The sequence below is a fragment of the Vulpes lagopus genome, chromosome 10 (assembly GCF_018345385.1).
Source record: "Vulpes lagopus strain Blue_001 chromosome 10, ASM1834538v1, whole genome shotgun sequence".
NCBI lineage: Eukaryota > Metazoa > Chordata > Mammalia > Carnivora > Canidae > Vulpes > Vulpes lagopus.
Window position 1 is genome coordinate 21917179 of NC_054833.1, and position 27588 is coordinate 21944766.

The 27588-nt window shown below is 38.8% G+C and overlaps 2 protein-coding genes across 15 annotated transcripts in view; one reads left to right on the forward strand and one right to left on the reverse strand.

The window, feature by feature from the left end:
- The first annotated feature begins 330 nt into the window (after positions 1 to 330).
- Positions 331 to 7617, forward strand: FAM217A (family with sequence similarity 217 member A). The gene is made up of 6 exons (XM_041772961.1): positions 331 to 393; positions 2602 to 2686; positions 2849 to 2862; positions 3491 to 3565; positions 3653 to 3720; positions 6402 to 7617. Exons 1-6 carry the CDS (start codon positions 331 to 333, stop codon positions 7615 to 7617), a joined length of 1521 nt encoding a protein of 506 aa, XP_041628895.1.
- Positions 7618 to 11585: 3968 nt separating this feature from the next.
- Positions 11586 to 27588, reverse strand: part of PRPF4B (pre-mRNA processing factor 4B) — a 41366-nt gene continuing 25363 nt past the window's right edge. For 2 of the 14 annotated variants that reach the window (XM_041770922.1, XM_041770921.1), the window contains exons 7-15: positions 26885 to 26958; positions 25265 to 25355; positions 24464 to 24611; positions 23226 to 23363; positions 22483 to 22636; positions 19819 to 19933; positions 19081 to 19232; positions 17574 to 17660; positions 11586 to 16249 (exon numbers count right to left, since the gene is read on the reverse strand). In XM_041770922.1, the coding sequence (XP_041626856.1) occupies positions 16046 to 16249; positions 17574 to 17660; positions 19081 to 19232; positions 19819 to 19933; positions 22483 to 22636; positions 23226 to 23363; positions 24464 to 24611; positions 25265 to 25355; positions 26885 to 26958 (1163 nt within the window). In that variant the 3' untranslated portion in view covers positions 11586 to 16045. Of the gene's footprint in view, positions 16250 to 17573; positions 17661 to 19080; positions 19233 to 19563; positions 19726 to 19818; positions 19934 to 20644; positions 20769 to 22482; positions 22637 to 23225; positions 23364 to 24463; positions 24612 to 25264; positions 25356 to 26884; positions 26959 to 27588 lie in introns of those variants that run through there. The other 12 variants (XR_005990237.1, XR_005990236.1, XR_005990239.1 and 9 more) reach the window with 12 other exon arrangements.

Here is a 27588-nt window from a genome sequence, read left to right on the forward strand (position 1 = left end):
ATCATGGGCCTGGTGTCTAAGTTCCAGAGAATTCGTCATGTTGGTTCTAATCTGCATTTCACCTCTTTGATAGTGTCTCCGTCCCCACCCCCCCACCCCAAGACCTTAGTTTCCTGAGCTTCTGTGGGTCAGGCCCTCCAGTTTGCCTTTGTGGGAGCTTTGGGGCGCCTTGGGCCTTGCAGGGCCCATCTCCACGGCCCCGCCCGGCCCTCGCAGCCTGCCCCAAGCACCTTGGGGCCTCTGGGTGCAGAGCCCGGCCCCTGAGGCACCTTACCCGCCGTGTGCCTGTCCCACCACCTGTGTAGGATTCTAAGGAAGCAGACGAGCAAAATGGGGAGAAGAAGCGGTGAGAGCGGCGGCAGCAGCCCTGGCGCCCCCGGCACCCCTCCCCAGGTAGGGCGGTGCTACCCTGGGCGGCTGGGCGCCCCCACCCCGGCCGAGCTCCCCCCACCCTGCCCCAATCCCTGCGCCCAGTGTGCTCGTGGTGCACTGGGAAGAGCCAGTGGGCCGTCTCTCTGCTTCTTTTAACAAAGGGAAAAGTCAGCCAGCAGCTCCCCAAAGCTCCAAAGCGGTTCTTGCGGCAGCTGGATTTGGGGAGAGGCCGCACCTGGCTCCTCGGGCCGCGCCCACCTTTCCTCATTCCCTCACACGCACCCTGGGAAGACGTGGGTGAGGGGGTGGGCTGTGGGCAGCAGCAGTTCCCAGGACCTCCGGGGGGGCCACAGCACGCCTTCCCAGTTGACCCAGTTCTCGCTGTGTGACCTCAGCCGTGGTTTCCCTTCACTGTGTCCCCCGCCAAGAGTCTTCCTGCCACATGCTGTTTTGCCCGTTAGGGGACTAGGACCCCAGAGCTGAAAGAAGCCTGATCCTCTGTCAGGGAGGTTTTTAAAAATCCAAATAACTGAGACTCACCTCCATCCCCACGGAGTCAGAACTTGTCATTCCTCCCCCCCCCCCCCAAGGATCGTTATTTTTAAAAGATGTATTTAATTTAGGGAGAGAGCTCATGCACCTGTGTGCAGGGGAGGGGCAGGGGGAGAGAGTCTCAAGCGGACTCCTCACCTGGGACTTGATCCCATGACCTTAAGATCATGACCTGAGCCAAAATCAAGAGTCAGATGCTTAACCAAGTAAGCAACCCAGGTGCCCCTCCAGTGTTTTATGTATGTATGTATGTATGTATGTATGTATGTATGTATGTATGGGGTTTTAAAAAAAGATTTTATTCATTCATTCATTCATTCATGAGAGACACAGAGAGAAGCAGAGACACAGGCAGAGGGAGCAGCAGGCTCCTTGTGGGACTCGATCCCGGGACCCCGGAGTCACACCCTGAGCAGATGGCAGATGCTCAACCCCTGAGCCACCCAAGGCGTCCCTCAAGTATTATTTTTAAAACACTCCCTAGGTGAGGCTCATGCAGAGACTGGCCGTAAGTCCATGTTGTCTGGGGGAGCAGGGAATTCACCTCCAGAGAAAGATGAGCCGCAGCCGACCTTCCGATGTTCGACTACCCTTCCCGCCAGGGGATAGTTTTCTCATGGGCCAGTGACGTCCTCATACTATCCTCAAGCTTAACCTGCTTAATCTCCCTGTTCCTCCTTTCGTTTGGGGTGATACCTAACATTTTAGTTGTGTATTGCTTAGAGTTTAATTTACAAAGGATTTTCTCTTTTGAGATAGAAAACAAACTGAGTTCACTCCTTAAAAATTCCTTTAAAAAAAGAAAATGAACTCATCACCTCTTCACATTCCCTATTACAGGGTAGATTGCTACAGTCCTCTCCTGTACACGCCCCACATTTCCCCCCCACAGCGCCCGGCACGTGCCAGGAACATAAATAGTACATATTAGGGCCTTTCCCTATTCATTTTTCGGCTTGCTTTTGAACATTTCCCAAGTGGTTTTCAACATCCGGAGTCTAGAATGAGTAGCGGACTGGTCAGTGTTGAGTACAAAGTGCAGATTAGAGAATTTTCGTTGGCGGATGGAAAGATTTCATAGGCTATCAGATGTGGTGCTCAGATACAGAAAACTTGGCGAATGTGCCATTGTGCGCCAGGCACACACTGAACTGGATATTTTATTATAGTTTTATTTTTTTTTAAGATTTTTTTTTTTTTTTAATTCATGAGAGACAGAGAGAGAGACAGACAGACAGACAGGGCAGAGACACAGGCAGAGGGAGAAGCAGGCTCCATGCAGGGAGCCCGACGTGGGACTCGATCCGGGTCTCCAGGATCCCACCCCGGGCTGAAGGCGGCACTAACCGCTGAGCAACCCAGGCTGCCCTGTTTTATTATAGTTTTAAAATCAATTTTGAAAACCTGTGTGTCTTTACTTTTAATAAATAAGAATGAAACCATAAGTTAACGTAAAAGCCTTTCTATCTCCTACTAGGTGTTACCAAGCTGGTAATAGTTTGAAAAGAGAACAGTGCATGTTTCTCAAAAATGCTGTTAGTGTCCTTATAAGAGGGAGAATGGGTCATGAACCTTTATGCCTTTCTCACACTTTAGCCACAGACATGAAAAATTATGTACTTGAGCTTTTAAAGTGTTCTTAACGTTAAGTTTATCCTAAAACAAATATTGTTTTAGAACTTGTCTCACTGGAATTTGGATTCGGAAGTACCTGCTCCTGAAAATAAAAATCTCCCACCTGGAAAGGATAGTGCAGCAGGTGGTAAGAAATCCTAGACGTGTGTATTTATATTTATACATGTTGCAAATCTATATTCATAGTTATGATATCAATGGCCACTCATATTAAAGGGGGTTTGTTTTTAATACAACCAGTTTTATGTGACTATTAATTGTCATTTTTTTTCCATACACATTCTTTCAGGCAAAATGAACAAGGTAAGGATAAATGTTTGGTTTTAAATCGTTCACAAAACGATTATTTTAAAACTATATGTTCATTAAAAATTTTTTTTCTTTCTTTAAAAATTTCAATTTCATCTCTGTAGAGTTCTTCAAACAAGTCAAAGCCTTTTCTGTTCTGCAGGGCTGCAACTGGTCATTAAGTTAATATATATTTTATCGTATATTTTGTTCAGTGTGCCTATACCAGAAGTGGAAACTAACGTTGCGTGACTATAGTGTTTTGTAGTCACTGCCAAAGGAGAAGTAGTCTCAGCTCTTAAGATATACTGAAGCCGTTAAGATGGTTACTATTTTGTTTTGAAGTAGTGAGGAAATTAATCTTTCATCTACTTGTTTTTGATCGAAATATAAAACACTGAACTGTTGGTAAAATAAAGTTAATCTTAATGATATTCGAAGCTCATTAGTTAACACTGCTGGTATTTGTAACAGATTATGTTAAGTTGCTGCTGAAGTCAGTAAAAGCAAATGGTATCTGTATGTATAAAAGGGAGTATTTTATGACTTTATATTTCTTGGTTAGAACAAGAACTATATATTCTTAGAACAATAACAGGAAATAGGGATGTATTGTGTTTAAAAGTCTTCTGCTGCTTTATAGAACCATTTGGAAATTCCAATAGATCAACTGATGCTAGAACTTAATTCGTCAGAGCATGCTCACAAAGGAACGCAGGTGAGATTTTATTCATCATACCCAAAGCATCTTTCTTGAAAATGCATGCAGTTACTAAGATGTTGTCCGTGGTTTTTCTGTTATCAGAACAGTAAACAAGGGATGTTTCAGTTATGGAGTTATCCTCTTAACGAAGGAAGTACCATGGAGAACAGGTGAGAGAATATTGATTTTCGTAAACCCCTAAATTAATGAAATACACTTAAATACACATGAGTTAAAAAAAATACTAAAAAAAGATACACGTGAGTTTACTCACCTGAAATACCAGGAGAAAAAAAACAACTGGAAGAAAAAGTATTGTGTGCCTTTGTGGCAAATTATGGAAGCTCACCCTAAAACAGGAAGTGGCTGGCATACACTGAGGGCATCACTGGAGTGTGAAGAATTCAGAGTTTCCTGTGCCCTGACAAGGAGAGTTTACGTGGATAGAGTTGGAGCTTGTTGTTGAAGGGAAAAAGAAGTGTAACAGAAAAGTCATAGTGCGTCGGGTAGGAATGATTTCTGTCCCTTGCATATGTGAATCCATTTAACCGCCACAGCGATCCTATAAGGCACTGTTGCCAGCATCCCTCTTTTACAGATGAGGACACGGAGTCAGGGTGACAAGGTATGTGACTTGCCCAAAGTCATGCAATGAGTGGATGGAAGAACCAGGCTCACGCAGTATATTGCTTCTCAGACCTTGTGTAGGTTTGATTTCTTAGTTTTTGGTTCTTAAACTTTGGTGCGTGTTAGAACCAGCTCGAACGCTTCTTACAAAAAACCAGTTTACTGCTACGTGGGGATGACATTTATTCAACACCGCGTCACTTTTACACACAGGATGTTGTTTGATGGAGCTCCTGAATCCGAACTAGAGAATGAGTTCCTCAGTTTCGTGCCCACTTTGGACAGTAGGGTGGCTCACTGGATGGTAGCCGACCCCCCGGCTGCCCGGCTCCCCATCAGAGGCCTTAGGTCTGTGAGGCTCCCAGTAAAACTCACCCGATGCTCAAGTTTGAGGCGTGAATCCAAGAAGTGCTACGGGCCCATAAGGACTAGTGTCCTAAGGGAACGTCAGTGTGAGGGGCATAGGAAAGCCACCTTCACTAGAAAGATCTCCCCTGGGAACAAGGACGTCAAGGTAAGAGGTCAAACGAAATGAATGGAGTTTTATCACACTAACACGGAGCAAACATAAACTGAGTCAGGAGCGGGGCAGTGGCTAGGATTACGAACCAGGGTCCCACCACTCAGCTCCTCCACTTAGTAGATGTGCGACCTTAGCCACTCTGTGCCTCAGTTTCCTTTCTCATAAAAGGTAGAAAGTAAAAGTGCCTATCCTACGGGGTGGTTGTGAGGGCTGAACAGTATGATGTGTTTGCTGGCATTAGTCACTGCGACCGGGGAAGCCCACGTAGGTTGCAGAGTTAGAAGTCGTGTCCATGAAATGTCCTAGGACTGAGATTTTCCTCCTCAGTAGCCATCAAGAAGCCCAGAGCATAAAATCAATATCTTTCATCTAATGTTTTACATTTTGCAAAGTACGCTCATGTAATTGTCCTGCTTCTCAGCCCACCCCAGGGTCGGTACGATCATTACCATCCTGCTCACTGGTGGCAAAGGGGTTCAAACCTAGGTCCTCACGCCCAGATTTCATGGCCTTTTCAATAAACAACATGGACTGTATCTATTATCAATTGTAGGTTTAAAGTGGCTTCCTTGTGGTTTTACAAAGTTTACAAGTTAGTTTAATATTTAGCTAAATCAATACATTTTTACTATTTTCTACAGAAATGAAAGTATTTTTCAATATCCTTTACTTTGTTGTGTTTAAACTGGCATGAGGGGCAGGCCGGGTGGGTCAGCGGTTTAGCACCACCTTCAGCCCAGGGCCTGATCCTGGAGCCCCGGGATCGAGTCCCACGTCGGGCTCCCTGCGTGAAGCCTGCTTCTCCCTCTGCCTGTGTCTCAGCCTCTCTCTCCCCTTGTGTCTCTCTCTCATTAATTAAACAAACAAACAAACAAACAAACAAACAAAAAACTGGAATGAAAGGAAGCAAGAAGATAATGAGACTGTATATGTCAATTAATGCTTCAACTCTTCCAATGTCAGTACTTCAATAAGCTTAAAAAAAAAAAAAAAAAAACCAGACTATAAACCCAGTATTCTATGGCATGGCTCTTTTGCAGTTTTCATTGTAATACACTACCTAGAAGCATTACTCATAAAATAAAAGAACACCATCGGATGAAAATTACTATGGGATAATTTTTTTTAATTGTATAGTTTTTTGGGTTTTTTTACTATGAAATAATTTTTGGTAAACATTGTTTTTGCTTCTTTTTATGTTAGCATGACTTTTTAAAACCACAACAGCTAAAGTAGAAGGCCTTCTTGAGAAACCTAATTACATCCTTTGAGTTTCCTTTTATCTAATACTGGGTGCATAAACATTTCACTATAATTTCACTTTGAGTTGGAGAGCCCGCTTCTCAGATGTCATCACTGCACGTACGATATTAATAACAGGCAAACAGATATAATTAGCCATCGTTAACCGGTGGCCACTCATAGATGCAGCCGGCCATTTGTGGGTATGATGACCTGGTCACCTGGGCATGCACGAAGGGATGTCCAGATAATATTCTAATCTATATTTTTTTTTTAAATGTATATAGTTGTATATAATCGAGCATATTTAGAAATGAACATACATCTGTTACAGATACACAGAGGCCGTTGGAAACTAAATGTTAACCAGACTTTGATAATTTTGCTTATTGATTACCATTTTAACAGCATTTTAAGTCTAGTCAACAAACCATTCATTAATTAAATCATTTTTTAAAGGGATTTCAAAAAGTCTGCAGTGGAAACTGGCTTTAATGTAACCAATAATCCCATGAGGCTCTTCACTCTGAACCACTCACTGACAAGTGCTTCAGTCGATAAGCAAGTTGATCCTTACCCAGGACTACAGATGCCGTCAGGTCTCTGCTGGCCCTATGCCGATGGAGACTTCTTTAAGGACAGAAAAGAGCCTTATATTAATTTATGTCCAACTGCAGAAAACAATAGTGGTGAATCTTTATGTGCCCCAAACTGGAACTTGAAATATGGAAACAGCAGTGTGGAAGAAAACTTAACAGACGAAAGTGATTTATCTGAAAATGAAAAAGCAAACGATGGTTTGCTCAGCTATTTTAAAAAGATGGACCTGAACTTAAAGCCAGAAACAATAGTAAATGTTGAGGAATCTTTCACAGAGGAACCAAGTGAAGTATTTCCATATCCCGATTTTCTCCCTTCTCCTTTCAATACCCTGGACTTGCACAAATTAGCCCTCTCAAAATCTGAAACTTGGAAAGCGACAGTGGAGCCTCCAGAAAGCTCTGTTGAACATTTGATCACTCGGTTACTGGAAATGGAAAGATTACAACATCTGACTATACAAAAAGAGAGGCCCAGACTACAAACTACCTTCTGTGCTCCTGCGGCTTCTGAACGCCCTTTCTCCTCCAAAGCTATCCCCAAAATGAGACAGCCCAAACTTTTGGACTCTCTGAGTCTTCAGACAACTTGTGTCAATAAAAGTCGTGAAAAAAGAAAAAGCACTTGTGGATCTTGCAAACTTGAACAAAATGCTTCAAAATGGAATGGGAGCAATGCCGGCAAATGCAAAAGGACTTCCAAACCACCATCTCTCAAAAGTTCATCCACCACCAAACAATTGGTTGCAACTTGTGATGACATTAGGAACCTCAGAAGCTCCATTTTAAATCCATGCCAAGAACTCTCAACCAAGGCCACTACTTCCCAGACAGCCCAATCATTGGTTAAAATGGTCTCAACCAGATGTCTGCCACCAAGGTCTCCGATCCCAGTTTCAGCTATACCTCTGTCTTTTCCCGAAAATCAGAGAGAAGAAATTAAGACACCAAGGACCAAAAAGAAACCTTATCAAAAAAACATTGAATTAAACAAACCACTCTATATTCAGAAGTTAAACTGTTTATCACCTTCCTTTACAGCTAAGGATAAGTGTTCACCCATTGACCAAAAATAACTTTTCTCCTCCTCTTCTCAACGTGAGCAAGTCTTATTTCCAAGAAGCTTGGCTAAAACATGGCTCATCATTCCGAGATGCAGGTATTACACACATGAAGAACTTGATGTGATGTGGCGCGGAACTCGTGAAAAGCACTGCTGAGATGTCTAATGTATAAATCCACGGGCTTCCATACTGACGTACTTGGCAATCTTTTGCATGTTGTGTTTCAAAGGAATGTTTCACTTAGTAAATCAGTCAAAAGAGTATTCTTTTGTTGTGATTGTTTCCCAGAATTCCATCATCAATAAATGCTGTAATCGACTTGCTGCTGGTATATTTTTGTGTTCTGTGACAGTCTTAAGAGTGCAGTTACCTCTAGTAGGGACTTGCTCTTTGGGTTTTCCTGTTCTGGTGGTATCTCTTTTTCTTTACTATTTCTAAAACCCCCTTAGTCTACCACTTTGACCTATTTAGTTGACCATTAACAGCTCAAATACTTGATTTTGTTGAATTAACATGCAAGATCCTCTAGATCCTCCCGTGAATCTTTAAATTTTTTTCCTTTCCCAGGTCCTTTGTCACATACATGAAAGCGAGATCAGTTCTCCCGGGACCTAAAGAGAGCTGTAGGCATGAAACAACCCTCTTCCACTCAGACCTAACAGTTTTCAGAACGTCAAAGGAAAAATGAGAAAAGGTTGCTGTCCACATAGCAGCCAGAGTCTATTGTTAATGGCACTTTCCCCCTGAAGTTCTTTGTTGCTGGAAGTCTTAGCCCTGGTTAGTTCATATGCAAACAGCTAAGGCCTCTTTTTCTAACTTTCTTTTCTTTTTCTTTTTTGTATATATTTTTTTACTGAAGTTCGATTTGCACCAAGGCTTAACTCATTAAAAAGAAGTGTGTGTGTGTGTGTAAGGGAGAGCGTGTGAAACAAACCGGGTGAGTCGGGGCTCTGGAGCAGGCCCGCGCGCACAGAATCCGAGAGTGGGGCTCAGGGACCTGCATGATAAACCTCCTGCGTGATTTTAATGCGGGGGGTTCTTGGATCACATTTTGAAAGATATTGTAAAGGACAAACTTGATGTAAAATACACAGCTCAGTTTGGATGTTTGGGGGCGAGGGGATAGTATGCTTTGGTTTTTAGTGGATGATTGGTGAATTCAAATGAGTTTTCCTTAAACATTAAAAAAAAAAAAGACGAAAACTTCAAGCACTGCCCAAAGGAAAATGAGAAGTAAAAGGCTATCCCCCACTCCCAGCCACAGCCACCTGCCAAGGCATGGTCAGTATTACATTTCGTGGATCATTCCCCCCCCCCCCCCCCCAATCCCAGCAAGATGAAATATTCCAGATAGGGACGGAGCAGATGAATTAAAGGATGATTCAAGTCCATGTTGAAGAGAGCAACTGCGGCTTGTTTCTTCTATTTTTAGTAAAAGAATAGGCTCAAAGAGTTCTTAGAAGCAGAGGATAGAATGCTTAGTTTTTAGGTTAATTTCAAAGAATTTTCTGGAACCACACCAACACGATAGAAAATAAATGTAACTGTTCAGGACCTTATCATAGGACAGGATTTTACCTCCACCCCACAGCTGGTATCACCATCCACAGAAACAGAGAATAGGTCACAGATCAGAATGGGCTTCCGGCTCGCCACTGGTCTCCCCCACCAGCCACTCTTCCTCCCCTCAAAGTTCTCATGGAGTCTTGAGCCTCATTCGGCAGCCCTCATCCCCCTTCTCGTTTCTACCTTCTTTACCTGCTTGGATTTTACCCACTCACCGTTAGGGTTGTCATGATGTAATTTCCACCTGTGAAAACATCGGGAAAGGGGACATGCCTGTTCCACTGTACCCCCAACAACCATCGCCCGGCATTGGAGGCCCCCTTCAAAGTACTTGATGAAGGAAGGGGCTTGGCCCGGCCTGGAGGACAGTTAGGGGACACGGCAGCTACGAGCACTGGGCGCACAGCCAGACGGAGTTTGAACCCAGGCTCTGTCACTTGACAGCTCCGCACTCAGGCAGGCCCCTTAAGCTCAGTTCTTCACTTTCCTAATGGGTAAGGTGAGTAGAGCATCTTTTATCTCACAGAATCATGTGAGGATCAAGTGGCTGGCAAGTTAAAAAACTGATGAGGGAAACTAGGAGTGACACAGAAGGGCCACACTGCTGCCTCGGCACTGGAGTGAACAACTCAGATGATGAAGGTCCTGCTTCTCGCGAGGCCAGCGCCAGGCATCCATCCGGTACATGGTAGGGGGTAGTGAAGACACAATCCCGTTTTCAAGAAGACCCAGAGTGGGAGTGGACGTGGGAGACGGCAAACAGGAGCTGGGGAGTATTTTAGAGGTAGAGGTAATAAAGGATCAGCAGTTATGAGAAACGGATCCTTGGTACTCAAGGACTGAGGGGTGGGAGGAGATGGATTCTAGACTTTGAGGTCTGAGAGGTAGGTAGGCCAAATTCTAACTGGAAGCATAACCAGGCGACTTTATCTAGGATGCCATTAGACCCAAGAAGAAGGAGCTACTGAAAACACCTATCAGAGTTATAAATTAGTCCCAATTGTTTTAAATATAACTATGTAAAATAAGCATTAGCAGCAATGCTGACTTCAATAATGAGGCAAACGTACTCATTTTAACATGATCATTAGGAAAAATAGTTGAAATTTTTTGTCTGAGCCCCTAAAATGAGGACAGAAGAGGCACATACATCGCAAGTAGACGTAGCCATCTTAAGTTCATCTTGTGAAATGATGGGAGTAAAATAGGCAATATTTGGCTAAGAGAAAAACTGACCATTGGGCGAGTGGGAGCAAACTGAAAGACTTGGCTGTTTTTCAAACCCGTTCGAAGCCAACTTCCACCTCTATCCCTGAAGAAACACTTGGTAGCTTCTAGCAGACACACACAAGCTGAAGTAATTCTATTTAGGCAATTCGAGTTGAATTTGGCTTCCTGGCTTGCTCATAAATTCCCCATGTTTTGGCTCTCCGGTATGGGCGCTTTTTCTTAGCTCTTTTTTGGATCTTAACCGTGGCAGATTCTTATTCATCAGTGAAAAAACATGTAAGAAAGTTCTCTTGAAAGCGTGCCATACCCCCTCCCAAACCCAATGCACCCGGCATACTACTTTCCCTAATAAAACACAGGAGCTCGTGACCTCGTCAGTTGCTTTAGACAGAGGAATACGTAGTTCTCAAACCTCCGCTGGCCCACGTAGAAAACTGCAGCCGGGGCCTTGGCAAGGCGGCTGGCCAGAGCCACTGCCATTATGGCCCATTTCTTACAAAAACCAGGGCTTGACCACGAACGAGGTGGAGAAGGTAGCATCTGCTAGGTCAGGTGTGCCACACGTAGCCAGACACTCTGGCCCTGCATCCTCCAGTCCCGCTTTGTGTGTTAAAAGATTCATTCAATCTCCTGGCCCTTCTTAATGCTTTACATTTTAAGCTGAGGACATTTCCTTAAAAGGAAATGAGGAGTGGAGAGACAAAGGACACAGTCCAGTATTTGTCAGGCTTCCCCATCAGCAATGGACCAACTGGTCTGCATCATTACAGCAAAGGGAGTCATCTCATTATTTATGTTTCTATTAGCATAATCAAATCAGAAATATATGTAACAAGAACACAAATACCATACCCTTTGGTGTGTTCTGCATGGAGTTGCTGGGAAGTATTTTGGGGTCTGTAAGGAAGATCATACCAAGTCGGCCGTTTCCTCTACACCTTTCCCCTTCACGGGTACTCACAATGCACATCAGGTATCTTCTGAGGAACTTTTAACACAAATATTGAAACCCCACTTTAACCTGGCAGCTAGCAGTCCTATTTGGGCACAGAATACCTTTCAAAGCACATCTATGAACACCAGTGAAATAGCATCTAAGAAACTTTAGGTAGGAAATGATGTTTTTAACTTAAAACTAAACATAAAATACCAAACTACAACAAAGGAAGAATCAGGAGACAGTATGGTAACAAGAGGCATATTTTATTAGTTTTCCCAATAATTGGAAAACATTGCTGCTAAAATTCAAGTTACAATTCAAATGATACCATGATTAACTGGGATACATATTGAGTATTTTCAGAGACCAGCTTCCATATCTTGATCACTAAATGGAAAGATTCTTCAGAACAGTCCCTTACCCTACATACAGAAGGAGAAAAAAAAATTAAAGATGCCATGATGATATCTATCAAACTGGAAAACATTTTAAAAGTCAATTTAGCATACATTATTGACATGTAAAAAAAACACAAATGAATTTGTACCGAACATTTCCATAAGGAAGAAATGCCATCTAAAAGGATGATAAAACTCATGTTGAATACAGACTTGAACTAGGATACTACTACAAGAAACATTTTATGAAGCCCAGTTTCTAATCAGGTCATCATAACTAATGAAAGGAAAGTATTCCAATTTCTACATTTTTCCTATCTCCAACATTTAAAAGGGCATTCTTTAACTACTTCTGTGATTCCGGTTTCATTTCAGAGATTCTATTTCTACCTAGCCAGCTAGCGTTATGAAATGATAAAGAACACAGAAGGAATGCAAATCTGAAACAGATCTGAGAACATTACATTTCTCTGTCTCTATCACATACCATGAAACATATACATTTTTTGTATTGTAGAAATGTCCTGAGTATTTGTTTTGGAGAAAAAAGGTAATTATTATAATGGAAAAAAAATTACAATACCTTAAAAAACAATTATTTTGAAAGTAGTAGAGTGGAATGAGTTATACATTGGGGAATAAACAGGATGCTATTAATAAGGACTTAAGGGTGAATATAAATACTGGGAAGGTCTTTAAAATTTATGACAAGATGCTTCCCTTCCTTCAAAACTTTGATACCTCATTCAACCGGATTTCTGATACCTTCAAGTATAAGGTCCATCTAGAGAATGGGGTCTACAGTGTATCTGCTTTCCGGATCTCATCCCCCAGCTACAGAAAGAACTATGACGTTTTTGAGGATTATGTCCTAAGATTTAGGAACCCTGACGTCTGACAATCACATGGTATTTTTGCTCAGATGTGTATTAAACAAATGCTTTATCAGAGATTAACTTGTTTGAAAACTATACAGCTACTCTGAAATACGAATGCAGGATAAAGATAATTCACTAAATCAGGACCATCATCTAACAGAGGTCTTACAAAGTTCCAAATTTCTGCCTCAGAAAATTACTAATTCTAATAAAATCACGTATATGTATGTAAAGAATGTTTACAGGGTTCCCTTCAAGTAGACAAATCTAGGAATGCTAAATTTGGGAACAAAGATCTACTCTCACTTATGAAGAAAAACTGACAGTGGTTCTAAATATTTTGTCTATCTTAAGACCATGACTGGACCACTTGTAAAAAAAGTTATTAAAAGGGAAAGTTGGGAAAAAGAGTATTAAAGGAGTTGGGTAACACTGTTCTTAAAATTCCACTTTCTATTCTTTTGCATCTGCAAAGGAGATAAGATACCTAAAGCTAAAGACTACTTTTTGATGTATGTGATCTTGGTGGTTTTTCTCACAACCCCTAGGAACCAATTTTGATGGCCATGTGTTCTGTGGAATCTCACCATTCAAGAGTCTTTCATAGTATCACTAAATCTGACCACAGTGTTTATTTGGGGGGGCGGGGTGGGGTGGGTGGGTACGGAGGGGAGAGAGTGGGGAGCAGAGAGAGGAAGGAAGCATGATAAAACAAGCACTTTACAGATGAACACCACAACAGCACTACTACTCTAAGTGCCAAACATTAACGAAACCCAAATCATAATGCTGAAAACTAAAAAAATTAGACAAAAATTAAATGGAGGATTCTTTTTTTTTCTTTCTTTCTTTCTTTTTTTTTTTTAAATTTTAAATCTTTTATAGGACAGAAACCTTAGCTCATGTCTTCTGGCTGTCATCATCTTCCACTGAACTGCACCTAAAACACAAAGAACAAGTAACAAGCAACTTTGTTTTTTAAAGAATAGGTTAATAGTTTTGAAGGCATAAGATGAACTGTTTCTAGTGGAAGTTAACTTATTAAATAATTACATAAAATGAAGCCATGAAAATCACCAGAAGCATCAAAATGTTAACTATTTTGAGTGCAAATAACTACAAAAGACTCGAATATGCAGCATATTATCACCAAAATAAAGTAAGTCATGGTGGGAAAATCACTACCCATTTTATTTTGTTAAGGTAGACAAGCTGCACCTGTGATGCCTTATTTAAAAGGCATCACTCTACCTGAAGATGGAAACCACCTTTAATTTATTTTAGTAAGTCTAAACCATGAAGAGACGGGGTGTAGATTCAAAGTTGGCTTATTATATCATCTATCACCTTCCTGGCTGTAGTTCATTTCATGTCTTTAAATGGAGCAAAACCCACCAGAAGAATGCTGCTATTCTGATTTTCCATTCTTGAATGCACCAAAATGTGCATGCTTGTTGTAATTAGGTGCCTGGGTGAATAAAAAAATCCCATTTACAATTTAAAAATATTATTTAAACCCCCAAAATCTGGTTATTTTCCACAATGCTCAGGAAGACAAGCATTATATTTTACCACCCAAACAGAAAAGATGTACATACATTTCTGAAAAGTCTCTCCTACCATGTTAAAAATACGAATTCCTTTGTGTTGCAAACCCAAGCTGATTTACATGATTTTGTTTTAAATTGTTGCTAAATGTTTATCTACACATGCTGTCAGAAATAACCTTGTTAAGAAGGTGAAGCTGGTGTCTCAGCAAATCAGACCCCTTGGAGAAGGCGGTGAGTGGCCTGTGCCCCGTTTTCCTTTTCTCTTTCCGCACCATCAAAAGGAAAAGTGAGAAAATAGCAGAAACATTAGTTAAATCCTGAATTACACGCCGTAACCTACAGGAATTATCTCACTACACTGAAAACTGACAATACTTGTAGGATTTTTTTTTTTTTTTTTGACGAAATAAGTTAGGATCCTGATTATTACTAAAACGATTAACTTGTGGCTAGGCTTAATCTTTAACAAATAATTCTTTTAAAGACTTAAAGGAAGAAACGAAAGGTTGCTTTTTAACTATTTATGGTTTACCTGACTTACCAGCACTGAAGACAAAAACTTTTAAAAATGGCTACAAATGCCTTGTTCACAAAAGACTTTATTATCTAGTGATGCATACTGAGAACATACAGAAATCTGCATGGTCCACTTCACATGCAGGAGAACAATCTTCACTTTACAATAAGTGAGTGTCAACTGTTTTATGCAATAGACAACACTTTAAAGTCACATTCTTAAAGAAAAGCTTCATTTACAAAAGAAATAAAAGGTAAAGAAGCAATTACCGCTTTTAAAAAGCAGCTGCTTTGTTCAAGAGTGGAAGGTTTATGCCTGTATTGAAAGACAACATGATCACAAATAATGAAAACAATGAACAAATGAAAAACACTTTTACCATAAAGCAGTACACTTTCAAAATGACATACAAATAGTTAAAAATTTCATTATGTTGTCTAACTTTTAAATATGAGGACTTTCAGAATTAGGCCTCAACATGTGTAATTAGTAAAGGAAAACTATGCCTTGTTTCTACGTCACTACGAACTGTATTTAACAAAATGTATATAAAGTCTATAGCAAGTTGATTTAAAAAATTAAAGTTAATAAGAAACAGTACACTGAAGGCGCTCTATCCATCAAGCGCATACTCTTCCAATTTTAAATGTGATGAACAGAACAGAAACTGTAACTATGCCACAGTTGCAATGCCAAAAAATAAAAAAAGATCAGTTATCACACATGCAGGGAATTCCGCCACAAAGCTAATATCCCTCATTTGTCAACTGTTCCAATAAAATAACATCTTAAAACACCAGTGATGTTGATGGTTTAGCTTACCTTCAGTGTACTGAATGTTGTACACAACCTGCTTTAAAAGAGGAGACCATCCCTGCAGGCAGGCTCAAGAAGGAACAGACCCCTTTCGGCACTGACTACACCAAGGGCATGCTGCTGTGGCCTGCACACACACACCTAGGAAAACGTGAATATAAACAGCATTTATGCTGGCCATTTTATCTGAAGACCAATATGAAGCCAAGTTTGCTAAAAATAAATCAACCACCCAGTATTACTACTCATTTTATAACAGATGCTTTTTGTCTTTTATGTGAACTGCAACCATATACATTAGCACTGTAATTTTGTGCAGTCTTGGCAATTAAAACAGTTCTACAGTGAAATTTCACATAAGACACAAAACAGATTAACTAACATTTCTAAAAGAAATATCACCCTTGGTGTTAATTCAAATATATCATGCTTCCTCAAATTTGCTGGAGAAATATTTATAAGTTTATATACATTAATAAACTGCTGTGAAATTTCTTCAGTCTTTGTATTTAATTACTCAAACCCTTGGAGCTTCTTCATCTCGTTTAAATTTTTTCCTGGATGAAGGCATGCTGTAGGGCCTGGTTGATGCTAATTCGTTTAGCTGGGTCCAACATTAGGATCTGGTCCAACAAGTCCTTTAGCTGGTGTACTTTTTTACGCTGGTCTTCAGGAAGTCGCTGGCACCCAATCAAGTCAGCCAATAGGTCCTTGGTTGGATTAATGGTGCTCATGACAGTAACTTTCTCCTAAAAATAATTTTTAAAAATGTGTATGTCTACATGAGTTACTAAGTATATGTACCTTAAATTAGACTGCTTGGTCTATCAGAACTTTTAATACATTGGTATATATAAATATATCATCATCTACTCATTTAAAACTTCCCCATGGCTTCCTCTATTCTCTACATCTTTTTAAGAAGCAACCAAAAAACCTGAATGAAAAAAAAAAAAAAAAAAAAAAAAAAACCAACCCCAAGGTAGCTATGATAGTTTAAAAAAAAAAAAACATACTGTTAATTTGGTAAAAAGATCTAAATGCTAACAGAAAGGAAGTCTATGAAAATCAACACACAGTTAAGTAATTAGTAATAATTAACAGCAAACACTTGCTATTTGAACTGTCCTTTCCCTATCATAAAGTACCATAAAGTAGGGACACAGGAGGACACGGAAATGTTACATGCTCTGACAAAGTTAGGAATAGACAATATAATTGGGACAAAAACAGAAAAGTCCTTACTTCAACCTGGAGGTTTTGCAAAGCCTCATACAGAATGTGTATTTCCCCTGAGGCTTGAAGCTGGATCAACTTTTTTTAGGGGATGAGGAAGTAGAGGTGGCAAATAAGGTCAGGATGGTTTGTAAACAGAGAGGTCTGACACAGCATGCCCTTCAGCTAACTGCCAGATGTGGAATGGTAGGGTTTACAGAGTACCTACCACGAGGGGCTGCAAACTGCTGAAGATGGCAGAGTTCCATCAGAGAGGAACCCAATGAAGAGATTTTTTTAAAAAAATTTTTATTTATTTATATGATAGTCACACAGAGAGAGAGAGAGAGAGAGAGAGAGAGAGAGAGAGAGAGAGAGACATAGGCAGAGGGAGAAGCAGGCTCCATGCAGCGGGAGCCCGACGTGGGATTCGATCCCGAGTCTCCAGGATTGCGCCCTGGACCAAAGGCAGGCGCCAAACCGCTGTGCCACCCAGGGATCCCTCAATGAAGAGATTTTAAGCAGGGAGAATAACATGATCAGATTTGTTTTTAAAAAGTTCACTCTGGCAAGCAGTACAGAAGCTGGATGGGAGGCCAGAGAAAGAATGATCCAAAGAACAGAGGAAGAGAGTCTAAATAGGACCTATAATAAAAATAGACTCATTATCCTAGACAAACATTTTTAAATCCCTTCCTCTTTCTCATAGCCTGATTGTGTTTGATTCAGGAATTGGCCAACAGCAAAAGGAATTATTTTTAGTATTTTAAATGTTCGCAGCTCCTAGTACCACCCAGTATTCAGTTCATTCACAAATAAGACAATCATTTCACATAAGGACAGTTAAAAGAGACTTACCCTCTCTGTTACTTTATCAACTTCTATATACATGAAGTTGAGATTTTGATCAAAATGTTGGTCTTTGAATACGCCTTTCCGAATCATCTGGCAATAAAGCAAAACAAAACTTGGGTCTTGAACTATTATGAAATAGTCTGGCCTACCAACAACTTAACACATAACCAGTCACAATTAAGACTTATTTTGTCTCTCTGGGTTTGTTTTCTCATTTAGGAATCTTTTAGATTCCTTGCTCTAGAGAGTTTAACATCTTTGAAAAAGCTAATATAAATGCTGTGCCTAAAACTATTTAATAACTTGAAATTGTATTTTCCAAGGCAGTGACTTAAACCAACTATACCATCACATTGTGCTTTCACTATTCAAAACTGAGGCTTAAAAAAAAAAAAAAAAAACAGGCTTAAACAAAGACAAAATCATTTGTTCTCAGATAGGAAAAATATAACACATTAGGGGCCTTTTCTCTTGGAAAAATATAACACATTAGGGGCCTTTTCTCTTGGCAGTTTAAGAAACCCAGTGACGTTTTAAAAATTAAGTTCCAACAGCCCTGAAAAGATACAGGTCAGACCTCATTAATACAAATACCAATGTTAACTAATTTCTGTGTAAATTATTCTAAACAAGTGCAACATGATTGAATTTGGACAGTACCTAAAAAACATAATGGCTTCTGACCTACTTTGGGAAAAATCTGTAAACTCCCAGAAATTCAGCAAATTAAGCTGAAGTCATCGGAAATCTAACATATAGCCCTCAGACAAGTTAATAAGCGCCTAAAATTTCTGCTTCATTTCTGAAACTAATTATTGCAGCTGAAGCATTAAGGGCAAGTTTTATGTTAGAAGGACGTCAATTTCAAGTGAGTTTTTCTTGGTACCTTCCTTTCCCAAATAACTTCCAATCTTTAATAAGCTGATTGCCATCAAGTTCCTTTTCCAATATTCACCCGTCATTCTCTGGCAACTGAGCTCTTCTTCACATCTGAACTAACCTGACCTGCATCTTTTTTCATTCCACCTCTCAAGCATGTTTGGTGCTGTTACCAATAACGGTGAGCTCCCAAGGCTGCTTCTCTGCCCATCATTAAAGGATAATAAATGGAACAAGGGAAGAACAAAGATATGAAACAGTCATATATACATGTATGGTTGCTTAACAAATTTATGCTCATCAATCTCTCTTCCTCAATTCCAATTCTATTCTGTAGGCCCCTACTCTTCTGCTTAAAAGAGTAAAGAAAAGCAAAGAGAGACATTAGAGGGGAACAGGAAAATGGAGTTCTCTTATTCACTTCTGATAGCTCTTTGCTGACTAGAACCACTACCTTTAGTAGCAGAAATGAAAAAGAGCTAAGGAATCACAGTAGCCATATAGCTGCCTTTCTGAAATGGTTTTATAGCCACTAGTGAGTGTGATGAGTACCAGTAATGCATTGATCTACAGTAAACTATTGCTAAGACGTTAAAAAAAATAATAATAAAAACTCACATTAATGCCCTACCTTATTTGGCATCTTTCCTTTGAGATCCATGGCGAGCTTCAACATATGGTTATTGGTCTTGCCAGGAAATAAAATTTTTCCAGTGTAGAGCTCATATAAGGTACAACCTACAGACCACATATCTATACCATAGTCATAGCTTTTACCTATAACTGAAAACAAAATGGAAGTTTTAATACATGATGATAGTAACAATCACTATTTACTTTCATTAATAGGGGATTAATTTAGCTTGGCTTACATAACTGCAATCTTAATACCTCACTTTGGCATTAGCTTCATGTTTTTTTTTCCCCCACTAATTCTTAACTTAAAATCTTAAAAAATGAGGGAATGCAGAAGGAATTGAAAGGGGGGCAGGGGGCAGAGGAAGTGTGTATTTCTTTTATTTCACCTTTGGTGGAGGTGCTAACCAGCCTCAACCAAGGCACAGGAAGAGCAAAAACAAAGGTCCCATACAATCCATAAATTTGATAATCAGACCTTGAGTAATCAAGAGCAGTCTTCTAAAGCCGAAGATTTTCCACAACTGTTTTGCTACTCTTGCCAGACATGATCAAGACTCCTGTCACAACTACCACCATTCCACCTGAGGAGGATGAACTTGCTACGGTTCCCTTCCTCATCAATGACCTCGTGCAGCTGCTGAAGTGCGATGGAAAACAGTACTTAGACATTAAATATGCTGTTTCCACTGCATATGATGGCCCAGGTCAAAGAACATTTGAAGAAACTTACTGATTTCAGGAGCACGATAAAATCTACTGACAAGATAAGGTGTTATGTCATTATCCGCAACATGTGAAGCCGACCCAAAATCGCAGAGCTTTAAAATAGTTTTTGATTCATTAACCTGCAAAACAGTTTATCATGGAAGTTTAATTCATGTCCAAAATAATTATGACAAGTAATCAGATAAAAATAACTGGCTTTGAGAAGTTACTTCCAATACTGAAAACAAAGTTACCCATTTTAAAATTCCTTTTCTAATTATGTAATAAGTCAATTTCCTAATTATAAAAAAATTAAAAGCTATTAAATATTTGATTACAATGAGTAAAAAAAAAAAACTTTTTTCAGTGAAGAAATATGGGCTAATACCAAGGACATTTAATTTTAACCAATGCTACTTAGAAAAGGGAGGGATATAGTAAGAGAAAAATCTCATTGAAGCAAAGCATCTTCTAAAAATCCCCAGAATACCTGAATCAAGTCGAGTTACTATTTAAAGGAATATGAAGACAATTCATTAATAAGGATCAGATTTAGGTTAACTTTCAAGTGACTGTAGTTAACTTTCAGTTGCCAGAAAATTATGACAGCAATGAAAGCAGAGGATGATTCAGATTAAATCTGGACAAAAACAGAATAAGAACATTCTTCATCCGAAGCGGCTAGACCATCCCATATTTAGCAATCACTTCAAGTCTAAAAAGTATCAAATCCCTTAAATATAAAGAAGGTATTAGTCAAGAAAATGTTAAATATATTTGGCACAACTGATAAACACGAACTCTATATTAGTTATTTGTTTCTTTTTTCCTTTGTAAATACTTCAACATACACAGTAACAGTGACATCTGCTGAGAAAGGCTGGAGTTGCTCCCATGGCTGCTGCCACTCATGAGTCAGAAGCATGTTCAGGTCTAACAAGTGAAGATAATTCATATTCCAGAGTCCCTTCCCCCCTTCAAAAGAGACACACACAAATTCCGAGTTGGGACTTGAACTTGGCCTACAGTTCCCACCCCAAAGAAACATAACACTTTAAATAAACTAGGCACTTTCTATTGGGACACCAGAATACTTGGTCAGTGTTACAGATTGGCCCATTAAAGAGGATATCCACAGAATTAAGCTAATAACGGAAATGATTATTTTTCACTGACAATTTTTAAATGAGAAATTATCAGTTGAACTCCTGGGCTGGTTAAGATGCCTTAAATAATCACAGGATACCCACACTTATCTGCACTCTCCAGTTTGGCTACACAACCTCCATGAGAAACATGGAACTCCTACCACACTGATGGCTGAAATGCTGGGCTAAAAGGTTTGGATTTTCTTTCTTTCTTTCTTTTTTTTTTTTTAAAGGTTTGGATTTTCATTCATAAACAACTCCCTCTGGTTTCTGATGTCTACCTCCTCGTTCTCAGGAAGGAGAGAAAACCTGAAATGTCTGAAGTCCATGTGTAAACTACCAGAGTAGCATTAACTCAAAGAAAATGAAGTTTTAAAAACAAGAGCTCCTAAGATACTGGCAAATGTCTTAACTTCTATGATGGTTACACAGATGTTCACTGCATAATTACCTTTAAATTTTACATATTTTATACAGTCTTCGGTACAGATGGTGTATTTCACAATTTAAAAGAAACAAATGAAGATAAACATTAACTTTGAAGTTGACTAGACAGGTCTATAATTCATTTATTTCACTGTAATTACTTAGCTTCTCTGATCCCAGGTTATATTAGATGTGCAATACATTGTAAAGTCAAACACAATCTATTATGATGATGGTCTCATTATTAATGCGGTAGTCTGGAAAGAAATATTTTAAGATACTAAAAAAGAAGAAAGCTCTGAACTAACAGCAAAGTTATTGATGAGGAGTCCTTAACAAACTTTAATGGGATCATAACCTTTTAAAAGCATAGAATGTTATCAGCAGACAAGCTAGGAATTCACCAAGTTGTGAACACATCCCCAACGTTGAATACTTCAGTATGGGGTGAAGAAATGGGGCCAGGGAAGGAAGTAGTATGTGTACACTCACTGCTCCCTAATGAGGATGTATTACTTCTAAATTAAAAACAAAAAACAAAAAACAAACAAAAAAACCACACAAACCCTGTGAAAGCTGTGTATTACCACACCAGAAGTCTCTACTAGGGAGGTAAGATTATGAAAAGGGATGCCTTTCAACCTTAATCACAATCGAGCTCTGCTGTGTTTGGGCTCCTCCTGGGCACCTATAAAACACTATTCCATGTATCTACTTAAGAAATAATTCATTTAAATGTCTCTAACCCTGTTAGACCACAAACTAGAGAACAAAGAGCCATGAACAGTCCTATTTCAAAATGCATTTTTTCTGCTTAGATACCAGAGGAAGCCCATCATTACTACACTAAGGCACTCTTGGGATTTGTGTGTACTCAAATCTATCAATTCAAAGGAATAATTGGGACAACAGCCTATTTCCTCTTTCTTTATACTTAACTATTTAACATTTCATGGATCAATTTCCGAAAAAGTAAACACTGGTTAAGTCCTTTCTAATGGGTAACTAATATGCTGAGTTATTCTTTTAAGACGTTTCTACAATAAGACAGTGGTAATCACGTTACTGGTAAGAATCTAAATGGATGCACAAGGCAGCCTGATCGTTTGACTTACCAGGATATTGTCTGGCTTGATATCTGCATGTAGGATATTGCATCTTTTAAGGAGCTTTAATGCCAAGAACAACTGCTGACTGTAGGATCTTACAGCTTTAATATGAAGACCAACATCCTTACCGTATTTTTTTAACACCTCTCGTAAATTCATACTTTTAGGAGAGAAAAAGAAAAAAAAAATCACAAAATTAGGGGTGAAAATGGAAATAAAAAAGGCAAAAACATGTTTAAGTATAAAGTAAAATCAAATCCAAAATACAAACTAAAATGAAAGTTCTCTGTTCAAGAGCCCTCCCAGAAATTTAATAAATTACGCTGAAATGAGAGCACATGAACCTGTGTGTATATAAGACAATTTTCCAATAAAACTCAATTTTCAAAATAAATAGAAGGGAAGACATACAATGCCAAAATTCCTATTGATTTTAGAATGGGTTTATATTTGAAAGCCTAAAAGCAGAGCTACACTTTTGAAGATCAAAACTGTTATTTCTACTCCACTACTTCCATTTCTTTTTATTACATTGTGAGAAATCTCTCTGTTGAGCTGAAGGCTACATGAGGTTAGTGCCTGACATATAGTACGTGGTCGATGAATGTTTATACATTAATGACTGCCAAAAAGCTGCTCTTAACCAAAAGTAAAAAAGAAAACCAGAGCTAACTGGAAAAAATAAACACGCAGAAATCTGTCATGGCGTTTATCTAAATTTTTAGCAATGTACAGGTTTGACAGTGTACCTTAGAGGCTCAAATACGAGACAGAGATGCTGTTTGTGATAAAAGTGTCTGAAGAGTCGCAAACAATGAAATTTGTCATCAGGATCAGCATCATTAAGTTTTTTCAGGAATTCTAGTTCTTTTAAGCCAGTTTTTTGCCTGAAAAGAAAAATAAGATTACTTTAAAACTGAATGCAGCATTTAAGAAAACTAAACAATATTTTCTAGTATCCAGTCTCATCTATCACAAGTGATATCTTGTATTTCTAAAGTACCAATAACAAATCTGTTGAGGAATGACAAGTGTCTATGTCATTCACACAGTACTTTACACTTCCAAATATTGTTTTCATGGAACTTATTTCCACAATAATCAACAGAAAGAAACACTGGAGGAACTAACTCACCTTGCTTTAAGGAAATTCAATGTTGCATATTTTATTTTCAGGGAGGGGGGGATGAAGAGGGAAAGAGAGAATCCCAAGCAGGTTCCACACCCAGCATGGAGCCAGACACGGGGCTCAATCTCACAACCCTGAGATCATGACTTGAGCTGAAATCAAAAGTTGGATGCTCGACGGACTGAGCCACCCAGATGCCCCCAATCTTTATATTTTTATTTTAAAAATGTCTTGATGTAAATGCTTTAACAAAAATGGAACCACACTAAGAGTCAAAGAATGGAGGTCTTATCAAATATTAACATTTGATTTTCCTCTAAAATTCTAGTTCTAGGGATCCCTAGGTGGCTCAGCGGTTTAGTGCCTGCCTTTGGCCCAGGGCGTGATTCTGGAGTCCCGGGATCGAGTCCCCTGTCGAGCTCCCTGCATGGAGCCTGCTTCTCCCTCTCTCTGTATGTGTCTATCATGAATAAATAAATAAAATCTTAAAAAAATAAATAAAATAAAATTCTAGTTAAAATTTGTCAATAAGCTATATTTTTTAAATGACTTTAATATATTTTCTAAGCCTAGGGCAGCTGAAGATGTTGATATACATTATAACTGTTCTTTCCAGTGTTTTAAAGGCAATGGCAAGTTGACTTTAACATTAGCTCAGTGTGTGGTACAGACTGTACTTATTAAAACTTACGGGTATGACAATTACTTCTATTTTACAAAAGACCAGGGGCAACATATTCAATACCAGACGTGTCATTTTATAACTGCAATACTTACAGACTGTGTTAACTTTTAAAAAATGTTCACTTGTGAATATCTGTGTTTTTAGGTTTTATTATATAGGTCTTCTGAACTTACATGAGCTCATTGTTTCTGATGATTTTTACAGCCACTTCTTGGTTGGCTCTTGCATTATCTCTGGCTCGTACAACATTACTGAAGACACCCTGGCCAGTGTAGCCATACACATTGTAACGCTTATCTAGGACTTCACCTATGTTCACACCTAAAAAAGTAAATTAAGAAATGGAATTTTGACCATATTAAGTAATTACTTAACAAAACCATGAGATACACATAATAAATCAAAAAGAAACAGTGCAGTCACTTTAAAAAAATGTGTCAAAGCTCTACTCTGTGCCTGATTTCCTGGACACCACGGAGAATCAAAGACGAGCCTCCATCAGTCACTCTGTCATAATGTGGTTCAAGCTGCATGTCCACTCCCTATCAACTGCTGAAGATTTTAACATTGAGTAGGGAAGAAACGTGCTCACTGAAGTGTTTCCAACTGTAGTCCTGAATGACAAATACTGCATGACTGGTATCCCAAGTTCCTTGTATGTCGTATTTCTTGGTTTCAGATCAAGACGAAGCAAGTGACATTCCCCTTTCCTCTTGGAGGATTATCTCATAGCTGAAAACAACTCTGAATAGATTTAAGTTGCACATCAAGTCTTTACCTCACTTCTATTCATGAAGCTCCTACGCTGCTTATTAGAATACAACATGGGTTCATGCAGCTATTAGATGTGCCACACATTTTAAGTGATGGCACTGTAATGTGACTTTCAGAGCTCTCCAATGTGTGACTGCAGCAAGCAATATATTTCCACAAAATGTAATTAACTCTAAAATTAATCAGAACTGTGAACTTACGGTAATAGCCTTCTGCATCTGTCCAGTTATCCCTGAGGTTGGGATTCTCTTTGAAATCTTTTCCAATGCCAGCAGCCCGAAGACGAGCACTCTGAAATGGAGCAGGTGACAAGAGAGCGATTTACCTACTAATCAGGCACTTCCTTTAAAAAGCAAAATGGGCCAAACCAGCTATAATTCAATATAAACATTTTAGCCAATTAAGTCAACTCTTACCATCACCTGTGTAAATGCAATATAGCTAAAAACATAATTACCCAAATCTCACATCACAATAATGATCAGAAAAAAAATTAACCAAGTATCTTCAAAAACTCTTAGGAATAGGACTAGGGCATTATAAATGAAAATAAGAACTTGGAACTTGATCTGTTTTTTTTTTCTTTTTTAAAGACTTTATTTATTTATTCATGACACACACACACACACACACACACACACACACACACACACACACACAGAGGCAGAGACACAGGCAGAGGGAGAAACAGGCTCTGTGCAGGCAGCCCGACTCAGGACTCGATCCCGGGTCTCCAGGATCACACCCTGGGCTGAAGGCAGCGCTAAACCACTGAGTCACCCAGGCTGCCCTAGATCTGGTTTTCTATAGCTCTTAATAGACAAAGGAGGACAAAAATTACAGAGGGGTACTCAGTTAACCAGTGTTCAACTCTCTCCCTTACCAATTTCTGTATTTCTTTCACTGCTTTGTCCACGAAACACCCCTTGGCTTCTCTTCTCATATATTTATTTAGCACTTCTGAAGAGTATTACATCACTTTCCATGATACCAAGAAGACCCTGAACCATACATAGTCTAAGCAAGTGATTGGTGCTGATACTTTCAGTGGCTTAAACATCCTGTCATCCTGTCTTAACTTTGTTTTGGTGTTCTTGTAGCAAAACATACATACATTACTTAAGCCAATGACCAATGTTTTCAGGGTCCTGGACAGATTGCTTAACCCTACTCCATTTTTAATTTTTCTATTTTATGTTTATCCCTTCACTCTCCCTTGCCAAAGCCTCATTTTTTTTGTGTCCTCTTGAATTTATAATGAAAACGGTCTCATACTTTTGAATATGTTCTTAAGCCTTTTCCAAGAAAGAGTACTGATAAAATAGCTTAAAAAAAATTTCTTAACCCCCTTCCTTGTATTAACATTCCCAACTCTTCAGTGAGTATTAGTATCCAAATCCTAAGTTCTCAATCACCTACAATATCAAAGCCCAAAGTGGACTCTCTTCTAACACAGGCCTAGAAATTATTGACATCTTATCTCAGCTAACTAAGCACCCCCACCCCCATTTGTAAATCCAAAAAAAATTTTCAAAAAAATAACTACAAAAAAAAAAAAAAAAAAAAAAAACACTACATGTTTAAATAATTTGGTGTTTTTCTGAAGCTCTCAAATTATTCTGCTATACTCGTTTTTAAAATCCTGACCTAATTTTAAATTTAAAAAATGTTGCGACACTAGTACATAGAGTTTTCAGATATACCTCAGACTGTCCAAATGTTAACAGTTATTAATTTGCTTTATCCTTCTCTATATATAACACACATACTTAGTATATATTTTTAATAGTTCTGTTTTTATGACTTTAAAAGTTACTTACATCAAAATAGGCAGCAAACATATCATCAGATTCTGTAAACATATCAGGTGCCAAGAGCTTCTTTTGAGATGAACCTTAATGGAAATTAACAGTAATATTTGAAAAATGAAGGGATACAAATTAAAACACAAATAAGTCATCAATGTAAATCATTAGCAATTCATACTTTCCCCCCTTTTGTACATCAGTTTTTCATTAACCAACTTAAAAGTCACTTTGTAACACTTTATATAAAGCTATCTATTTTTTACTAAAATAATGCATTTTAGAAAGTTGAAAGACCTAATGGCAGTATTTTCTCCACTGTTAAATATGCTAATAGCTAAATGATTATGTATTAAAATCAAAGTTCCTCTTTAAAATATTTAATTTCCAAACTACAACTCAATCTCAAAAAGTTAATACTCCCATTATAGATCTAGATCTGTATATATTTCTCCCCTAAAAAGTCCAATAATCCCAGAGAAAAACTGGGCAAAATAAAAGGAGTTAAAAAAAAAACCCAAGCAATGGTTTTAAGCATATGAACCTATACCCAATCTCATGTATATAGTAACGGAAACACAAGTTAAAATTACTATGAAATACCATTTCTCTTTTGAGACAGGCTAAAAAACCTGAAAGCATGAAAACATTCTGGTAACAAGGCCCTGATAAACAAGTATTCAGACATTACTTGGGAGGCAACCGTACAAGCCTTACAG